This window comes from Chaetomium globosum, genomic scaffold (genome assembly GCF_000143365.1).
Source record: "Chaetomium globosum CBS 148.51 scaffold_8 genomic scaffold, whole genome shotgun sequence".
Classification (NCBI taxonomy): domain Eukaryota; kingdom Fungi; phylum Ascomycota; class Sordariomycetes; order Sordariales; family Chaetomiaceae; genus Chaetomium; species Chaetomium globosum.
The window spans coordinates 19,867-29,325 of NT_165983.1; the positions used below are offsets into that span (position 1 = coordinate 19,867).

General features: G+C 54.6%; 4 protein-coding genes across 4 annotated transcripts; 1 reads left to right on the forward strand and 3 right to left on the reverse strand.

Annotated features, from left to right (window-relative positions):
* Positions 1–93: 93 nt before the first annotated feature.
* CHGG_10730 (uncharacterized protein) lies at positions 94–2,303 on the reverse strand (the record flags this gene model as incomplete). The annotated part of the gene is made up of 3 exons (XM_001225996.1): positions 94–1,269; positions 1,490–2,050; positions 2,250–2,303. The coding sequence occupies 3 exons, from the start codon at positions 2,301–2,303 to the stop codon at positions 94–96; spliced, it is 1,791 nt and encodes a 596-aa protein (XP_001225997.1).
* Positions 2,304–3,847: 1,544 nt separating this feature from the next.
* Positions 3,848–6,506, reverse strand: CHGG_10731 (uncharacterized protein; the record flags this gene model as incomplete). The annotated part of the gene is made up of 3 exons (XM_001225997.1): positions 3,848–4,423; positions 4,476–5,882; positions 6,015–6,506. 3 exons carry the CDS (start codon positions 6,504–6,506, stop codon positions 3,848–3,850), a joined length of 2,475 nt encoding a protein of 824 aa, XP_001225998.1.
* Positions 6,507–6,784: 278 nt separating this feature from the next.
* CHGG_10732 (uncharacterized protein) lies at positions 6,785–8,023 on the forward strand (the record flags this gene model as incomplete). Its single annotated transcript, XM_001225998.1, has 3 exons — positions 6,785–6,949; positions 7,009–7,227; positions 7,298–8,023. 3 exons carry the CDS (start codon positions 6,785–6,787, stop codon positions 8,021–8,023), a joined length of 1,110 nt encoding a protein of 369 aa, XP_001225999.1.
* Positions 8,024–8,740: 717 nt separating this feature from the next.
* Positions 8,741–9,459, reverse strand: CHGG_10733 (uncharacterized protein; the record flags this gene model as incomplete). Its single annotated transcript, XM_001225999.1, has 2 exons — positions 8,741–8,854; positions 8,926–9,459. 2 exons carry the CDS (start codon positions 9,457–9,459, stop codon positions 8,741–8,743), a joined length of 648 nt encoding a protein of 215 aa, XP_001226000.1.

The following is a 9,459-nucleotide window of genomic DNA, read 5'->3' on the forward strand; positions in this document are numbered from 1 at the left end:
TCGCAGCGTAGTTGATGACAGCCTCCACACTCGTGCAGGGCGAGCAGTCTGTATTGGCCAACCAGCAGAGAGACACGAGTGGATTGTACTGGTTCAGGTGGGTATCGTTGCGCTCGGCTTCGAACGACCACCAGCCCTTTCCAGGCCTCTTGATGACCTCGGCAACCTCTCGGACTTGGCCATGCGTTTCTGCTCATCAAGGACCTTCCACTCCTCGTATTCGGGCATGTGCTGGTAGAGGCTTTGCCAATGCAGATCAGCTGGGCTCAGTGTGATGAAAGTAGAGGGGACACCCAGGTAGTGCGCAAAAGACTCGCACTCGCGACGTCGACGGTACCAAAAGGGACGTGTACTTTTGATGACACCAGCAAAACGAGAAATCCGATTCAGAATGGCCTGAGCTTCCGGTCTGTCTGGGTCGGCAAGCGCCTCCTGAAGGGCTTCCTTCGTAAGAGGTGTGCGGTGATTCTTGCTGACGTAGAATCGACTGTGACCCCTTGCCTGCTGCCTCATCAGAGTGTTTAGCGCGATGAATCGGAAGCTGTGATGTTTAGCGAATCGGCCATCTTCCCACTTCATGGCATGCTGGATGTAATCCTGGTAGGAGATCTTGCGCTGTCTAGGTTCAACGAAGTCCGCAACCCCTCGAGGAAACATGGTCGGGCAAGCTAGTGAGAGCAGCGCATGCGTTTGGTTGAACTCGTCGACAGGAGTACGTCGGATGGAAGGCATCTTCAGCTGATGAGCAGCCTGAGGCTCAACGGGCTGTAGGGGCACTTGCTCATTGGCGGCATTGACTTCGGCAGCCCCACCGTCGACTCGCTCTTGCAGCTGGTTCAATTCTGAGTCGTGGACTAGCATATTGGGCACCGCAGCTTCGTCAACAACCTCTCCGTCCTCTTCCGGTTCTTCAACAAGGCCAGAATCTGCAGGCAAACCTTCACACTCCTCGACCTCGTGGATATTCAGCTGATCAATGACGTTGCCGTCCTCTGGCAACTGGGAGAGGTTGTCGTAGTTCCAGGTGAAATTCCTATAGCCAGGGTGGTTGTCGGCGAGGAATCTGAGCCATGTCTCGACTGCTGCTCGACGGACTCGGAAGCGGTTGCGGAATTGTCGGTCCATCTGTTCAACATTCTCAGATCCACGTGGGCGGAGGATAACAATGTCCAAATCCTTGGGCAATAAGGGAAGCTCGGAATACACCTTGCCCACGTCGCGCAGGAAGTGTACAATATGACCACGATACTTGTATTGCTGCCCACGAACCTGGTGCTAGTTAGTAAGTAGACTCTCTCGCAGGAAACATCGCATATAGTGAATACATTGACGCTGACGTGCACACGCGCAATGAAAAGCTCCTCCAACGGCTCTAGTTGGGGCAACTGTGGTGAGACCGGGCCAAAATCAAGCTTGTTCTCTGCGGAGAAAAAAAAAAAGGTTCCTCCTGCCGTTTCTTGTCATCCTCGTCGTGGCAGCGCTTACAAACGCCGTCCGCCATGAGCTTGATGTCAAACCAGCGCTCCTTGCAACGCAGGCATCGTTGCATCTCCTTTGCGGCAAGCGTTTCGTCGAACTCCCTCTTGATCGCAATGTCTTCGGCTAACAGCGGCGTCTCCTGATCGTCGCCTGTAAACCGCGGACCGGATTCGTTAAATTCGCGCGGAAGGTTTCCTTCGTGGAGCGTTTGCATGCGTGGGCGGCCGATGGGATTGTGTGCTAGCCGAGGACGTCCGCGAGGGCGTCCGCGAGACCCAGCCGCAGGTTCGTTCAAATCTCGTGGAGGGTTTTCTTGGGGAAGATGTTGCGTAGGTGGGCGGCCAACAGGATTGCGTGCCAGCCGAGGGCGTCCGCGAGGGCGTCCGCGAGACTGAGCTGAAGATATAGACGGAGGAAAATAGCGTTTAGGAGGGCGTCCGCCGCCACGGGACTGTGGTGGTGTGTGTCGCAAGTCATCCGCGTCACCACCCAAACCATCTCCCTCAGCTGCTTGCACGGGTAGCAAATTGGCTCGGCTGGTCGTAGGCACCTCGTCCTGAGCATTGAGCTGCTGTTGTCGAATCAAGCCGCTTAACGTCGGTGTTTGTGAAGGCTGCACGTGTCACGGGGCGAGGTCAGGGGAGTCGCGGGACAGGGTCAGGTTCTGGCTAATGACTGAGTTGTGCGATGAGGAGAGAGGAAGCTCTCGCAAGGGGACGCTAACGGAGAGGAGATCCTGCTGCTAGTGTGGGTCCAGGTCGCGTGGGCACGTGCTGCCCACGTGACCCAAGCAGGTCAGGCTTGGTGCCGTGACAGCACGCCATGGCGTCGCTCCACGCGGTGGCGTCTCTCGATTGTCAATCGTTGATCCCGTGCGGCTGCCATTTCTGGGGTATCTGTAGGAACGCGACCCCTTTCGTGATACATCGTGGCAAGGACGCCGTGTGTAACGTTTCGTCGAACTCCAGGTGCAAGCGCCGGTGCGAAAGGAAGGGGGAGATTTTCTCCGCGGGCGATTGCGCGAGAAATCTCAATACTCGCTCGTGACGCTTGAACCTGCGATAGGTTAGCTGAAGAAAAAAAAATCGTAACTAGGGATATCACATGAAGCCTGTTCTTGTGCCGGCAACTTAGACAGTTGAGAACAATCCTTCCGTTCCCGGGGGCATGGAGAAACTGGTCGATGTTCTGCTCGGTATTGCATTTGGTACATGTCTTCCGTGCCACAGCTGTCTCCGCAACCGTCGCGGCAGTGCCGCCCAGAACGACTATCACGTCTTCCATAGAAAAGCCCGGAATTGAAAAGCAGCAGACGTGCAAATGGCGGGAACGGCGATGTTCGCGATGGCCGAGCGAATTGCGAGGATGGATGGATGGAATTTATTTCGCCCGGAGGCACTGGGCCTGATAGGGCCTTAGCACGCTAACTACATCCGGATCAAATCGGGTTTGCCTTTAACTCGTACAATATCTCCTCCATACACGTGGATGAGGTTTGGTCACGCGAATGAGACACGTGACCGATTTCGCGCTGCAGCGTGCTCACGAACCAATTGCAGATAACCAAGAGGTAAATGGTGCAGCGAGAAAGAGGGAAGAAGTAGGGGACTTGTACGAGTTAAAGGCAAACCGATTTGATCCGGATGTAGTTAGCGTGCTAAGGCCTCCTCTAGGCCCAGTGCCTCCGGGCGAAATAAATTCCATTCCATCCATTCATTGCAGATAACTATCAATTTCGCTTATCACTTTTGCTTATCAATTTTCCATAGTAAAATCGGCACACGTTCTGGAACAATTGGCTCCCAACGGCGAACGTGGGGGTTGGACAAATTCCAACAAGCTCACACTTGGTCGGATTGAGTTTGCCCAGACAGCCAAGCAACAAAGTACCATTGCGAGGTGAGCTTGGTAGAAAGTTATTGGCCGTCAGCCAGAGGCAAATGCAAGGAATAATCCCGAGCTCACCGAGAGAACGATGTTACGATTCAGTTGCATTAGGAGTTGAGCTAAGGTAGGTACCAAGGTAGATCATAAATATAGGTCGAGTAACCCTCCAACCTACATCGAAGGTCCCCATCCCGCGCTCACCATTAAATTCCCTTACGAGCGCCCCTTTAAGTGTTTTTTTTTTGAGTGTTCCTATTTGAACAGTAGTTTTCTTCTATTTGGACAGTAAAGGTCCACATTAATAGCTAGATTTACCCCCCAAAATCGCAATTGCCACACCCACACACCAAAATACACTGTAAGACACTGGGAAAGGATATCTTCATACAAAATCACACGCTATAAGGTCTATCGACTATCAATCGGTGCCAATTCTTCAAAAAACGCATTTCCGGCCCTTCTAATTCAACGTCAACACTTCTCACGGGCCGGCTAGTCCATCCGGCTCGTCAGCGCCGGGTTGGGTGGCCGGGATGACCTCAATCACGTCCTCAGCCTCAGACTCGGTCTCGGGGTCGGTCTCGGGGTCGGTCTCAAAGGCGGCTGCAGCTATCGCGGCCAGCCTCGCCGTAGAAGAGGCTATCGCTGACCTCCTCGATCGTCCTCTTGCAGTTCTCGTAGACTGCGAATTTACGCGTGACTGCGAACTCCTTGTCGACGGCGACGAAGCTGCCCGGGTGCGGCCGCGACCGCGGCTCCGGGACGACCTTTGTGATGACCTTTGCGAGCCTTCAACCTCAAATTGTGATAGATCGCGACGCGCGCTTGGCTTCGCACGGCGCTCACGGCGATGTGACTGCGAAGTCTGCTTTGGCTGCCGTCGCCGCTGCTGCTGCGTTGACTGCGCCGTCTCCTGCTGCTGGGCTTCATCTTGGCCGTCGTCAGCCCTCAGGGATGACGGCACCGTCATCTTCTCGTTATTTGGCAGGCGAGGCCGGCCACGGAGGCTTTGGACCACGTCAGGATCGCGGAGTCGGAGTAAGGGCTCGTCAATGTCCTGGGACCAAGCAGTTAGTAGCTTTTCCATAGAAAATCATAGGAAATCGTACCAGAGGCTTGGCCAGCCACCATCGCGGGTGGACATCTTCCTTGCTGAGGGCCTCGCCGTCGTCCAGCTTCTTGAAGATCATGTGGCTGCAAGGAAGCGCGTACTGCTGCATGAAGCTGCCGGTGCAAGGCCTCAGCGGCTCAGGCATCAGGCCACGGCTTGAGGGCATCGCGGCCACGGCTAGCCGGTGCTGTTGGGCAAGGAGATCGACGGCGACGTAGGAGACTGTCATGGGGATGTTCCCTAGCCACCCTTGCTGCTGGATGAAGCGTTGGCGCTGCCGCATTTGCATCGCCGCGGCCTTCTCGTTGTAGTCTCTCTCCTTTTTCTGCAGCATCAGGGAGATCGCGTTGTGGAGGTGGAGGAGGTCGCTTGTGCCCGTGATGAGGAAGGACTTCACGTCCTTGTGTGCCGTTTCCACAGGACTATTAACTCGTTGACCGAAGTTGCGGTATCGCTTGATAAAGCAGCGCGCCCACTGCTCGCGGTACGGCATGTATTCCTTCGAGATATAGCGTAGGATGTGGTTCTGCGTTGGATTGTATATAGCCTTCATCTTGTTCCATGCTGACTGGAAATCAGCCTCGTCTTCGGCGTACACGACTTGTTGCCACGCACGGAGCATTCCATCGCGAGTCAAAGGGTCGGCGGCAGGCAGCAAGGCCGCACAGCCATGCTCGGCGACCTCTTGTTCAGCAGCGCGGGCGACGAGGTCGCCATCGCCGTCAGCGACCTCGGCCTCATTGTCGCCAGCCTCGTCAACCTCGTCGTCGCTTCTGCCGTCTTCGGCCTTCCATCTTGACCGGATTCTTGCCCTCACCTTCGCGTTGATGTGATAGACACACAGCTGTTGCTGCGCACCCGGGAAGGTCGCCGTGAGGGCATTTTTGAGGGCGGTCTCCTTGTCTGTGATCACCACGGTCGGTGCCGGCACATGAAGGTCTTGACGAAGGTCCTCAAGCTGTTGACAAAGCCATAGGAAGCCGTCTTCCTTCTCTGTGTTGATGAGGCCAAACGCGAAGTTGGCTACCGACTTCTGGTCCGTGATGCCTATGACCTCGAAAAGATACATGTGAAAACGGTTCGTTTTGTACGTGTTGTCAAGTCCTAGGACTTCAGGAAACTGGCGCCACATCTTCTCTGGCCAAGGGTAAGTCCACAGGACGCCCTCGACCTTGTTGTCATCGTCAATCTTGATCCAGTGACGAAGGTTGTTATCTTGAAGCTGCTTAATCCAGGCCTGGGTGGCTGACAAGCCGTTGAGTCCTTCGATCCTGATCTTCTGTCTGTCGTTATAGATGTCTGACTGACGAAAGAACGTAGGTTCGGCGCCGCTAGAGTCTCTCATGATCTCTAACATCTCGCGCGCAGGAAGGGCCCGGTGCTTGGTCAAATCTCGCGCTTGTTGCTGCTGGGCTAGGGTACGCCGGCGATGCATTATGTGTGCTGACGGGTCGAGAGACGGCGGGTGGTTGTGCTCGGGGCAGTCAACGCGATACGACCACTTCTAGCCGGAACGCTTCGTCGCTGATGCTATGACTTTGAACGGGCAGTCGAGCCGCTGAGTCGAGGATCTTCGGATTCCTGTGCTTGTGGACGTTTGAGAGCCGGCGCGATCGCAGGCAAGGACATAGTATGTGTATTTCCTCTCGCCATAGACCTCGCGAGGGTTTGCGCTCTTCAGAATCTTGATAGCCGCGCCGTTGTCGCGATGGAACGTCTGCAGGAAGGCCAAAAGCTCGTCAAAAGAGTCGTACAGCCCCGAGGGCGGCGGCGATGGAATGACGGGCTCTGGCGCCGATTCTGCAGTCTCTATGACTTCCTCAACGCCTGACAAGGCCATCAGCGGCGGCAGCGGCGGCAGCAGGGCGTCTTCTTGCAAGGAATTGGCGGTTTCTGCGGTCGCGATAGCATCAGACAACTGTGTCTGTCCTTCTTGATAGAAATCGTCGATTTGCCCAAGTCCGGCGCCTTCCGACAGTTCAGACAACGGCGGCGCGCCTAGGAAGGCATCCCAATCGGTGAAATCCATCGAAAAACGAGGAATGTGGCGATGATAAAGGGAAGTTGCGGCTGTGGGCGAAAAAAACGGAAGAAAACGACCTCGCGATCGCGAATTGACGAAGTCTTGGTGTTGTTGCTGTCTTCAATTGGCAGGTATGTCATGTCCCAGGACTTTGCACTGTAATTAGGTGTGTAATAGTGACAACAGTGGTGTGGGCGCATCAATTTTAGTACGGGCACGGACCTTTACTGTCCAAATAGAAAAAAACTACTGTTCAAATAGGAACACTCTTTTTTTTTTTCACGATGTTGACTAACACACTCGTTTCCTTGGCTGTTCTTGTCCCTGCATCGCTCGCCTGGCAGCTCCACGGTCATCAAGTGGATGGCCCGACCTACATCAATTACACGACTATCACGGGGTACTTCCTTCAAGATGAAGCCGCGACCGATCCCACCGGCTTCGACTACGTATATACACTCGAGTCCGCATCCCACGATTCCCCGAGCAAAGCTAACTGGTATCATAGACCCAGACCAACTTCGGCCTGCTAAATCGCGCCTACGACACCGACGCCGAGTTCGACCCCAAAGGAGAAAAGACGCAGTGGGCGCGCTTCGCAAATAAGGTCAAGCACCTCAACGCGAAAGCCTGCCCTAACACGCAGTACAAGGTGCTGCTGATGCAGCGCCACGGTGAAGGCTGGCATAACGCCGCTGAGTCGTTTTACGGCACGCCCGCTTGGAACGTAAGTTACTGGTTCCCTTCATCTCACAAAGGATCTTTGGGACTCATGTTCAGCTAACCTACGTACACAGTGCTACTGGGGCCCACTCGATGGCAACGGTACCGCCATCTGGAACGATCCCCTTCTAACTAAGGCCGGTGAAGCCGAGTCCATCAAGGCCCACAACTTCTGGCGCACCCAAATCTCAGAGCAGAAGCAGCCCGCCCCAGAGTCCTTCTACACCTCCCCCCTAGCCCGCTGCACCACCACAGCCAACACGACCTTCAACGGGCTCGGCCTAGACAACTTTTTCCCTATCGTTAAGGAGTACCTGCGCGAGGGTATCAGCATCCGCACCTGCGACCACCGCAGCTCTAAAACCCACATCGCCAACATGTTCCCCTGGTACCGCTTCGAGGCCGGCTTTGCCGAGCTCGATCCATTGTTCAATGGTGTCGACTACGAGACGAGCGAGGCTCAAGCAAAGCGCAACAAGGTGCTGCTAGACGAGCTATTCACGATTGATAAGAACACCTGGTTGAGCTTCACGGCACACTCTGGCGAGATCGCGAGCTTGTTGGGCGTGCTCAATCACAGGCCATTCCGCCTTGCAACGGGGCAGGCGATCCCTGTGTTGGTCAAAGCCGTAACGTTTAGGAACCCCGAGAACTTCCCGCCTACGAGCACTATTGTTAGCTGGACCCAGCCGTCTACCTGTACGGCGCTGCCTGTCCAGAGTGTGGATGGTAAATGCGTGTGCCCTACGGCGACCACTGGTGTTTGCAGCGCGACAGCAACTCTCACAGCAGTGCCTTAAGTCTTGTTGCAGAGTAAAAAGCTGTTGACGGGCGTAATGCGGATAAGTGAAGAGGAGTGAAATGAAGCGTCCGGTGGAAGTAGAAGTTAATGTAGAGGACATTGCAAGGTTCTGTTTTACGAGTCCATCGCAACCTAGTTTGGCGGTGTGGTGACAGCACCGGGTGTTTGCCTTAACGTGTCGGCTAATTGTATGTATTTATAGAAGCTCGATGACCTTGGGCTTCTGCTTGTGGATGCCGCTTATGGGTGAAATGGAGAAAGCAAGATAACAACAGAACAGTGGAGATCTAGGAAGATGCTAGTTGCATGAGGACTTTTCTCCCGATCGAGACTTCATCCGTAAGTATTAACTACTTGTTCGTAACTCCAGACAAGCCGGTGCTCGACGTACAGGGCTAGCAATCACCAATGCTGAATATAAGCTCTTTATAAAGACAGTTTATCTAAGAAAGAAACATCACGAGGGTCTTGGGAGATGGTCCAAAGTGTCCGGACATTACAAACGACTTGTTGAAAGTCGGTTCGTGAATATTTACTCTTTCCTTTCTTTGCGAGCCCTTCTCCACCCACAGCCAAGTGAGAAACATGCCACTCCCAGCTATGGTTGCTAGTACACTCGTTTCAATCTCACAGCGGCTGACCCAAAAGCCCACCAGATCCAACAAGACGAACTTCAATCTCCTCAGCCCAATGGTGCTTGGCCGCGAATCATCTCTCAACAGCCGTTGCACTGAAGCTTCCAGAAAACATCTGACCCCGAGCTCGGGTCGGAGAATGCTGAATTGGAGCATTTCATAGACCCTTGGGCTCCGACTTGCCCGTTGGAACCCTTGATTCAAAGTCAGTAAACTGTTTTGTAGAAGACTGGGCGCCTTGAAGTTTTGGGCGGGGAACACTCACCGCAAACATATTGATACCATCCCTAGTCAAGTCACCGATATCCGTGGACCCCATGTAAGTAGTATACCAGTTCCAGGTCCCTGCTCCAAACGCACAGCTCCCAGCGAAGACGATGCCGTAGTAGTCGCCCGTTATGCCATGGACGTTGAACGTAGTGTGCTGGTTGTACGCCCAATCACGGATGGCGGCGCAGTCGCTTGTCCACGCCCAAGGGGCAGGAGTGCCACTGAACGAGCTCCCGCCACAACAATCCTCGTTGCTGCCGCCGATGCAGGGACCTCGCTTGTGGAGTACAGAACGCTTAGCCGAGGTTTCGGAGGTGGAGGCTACGGTGGCATTGACGACGAGGGCGTCGGGGTTGTAGGTGATGGTTTTGCCGTGGAACTGGACCGAGACCCAAGTGCTGGTGTCGACGCCGGCCATGAAGTCTTGGGAAGGATCACGGGCGGCAGCAACATTAACGGCAGGAGCGGCGAGAGTAGTCTGGCCGAAGATGGCCAAGAGGGCAAGCCCGGCAAGATTGACGACGAGCAT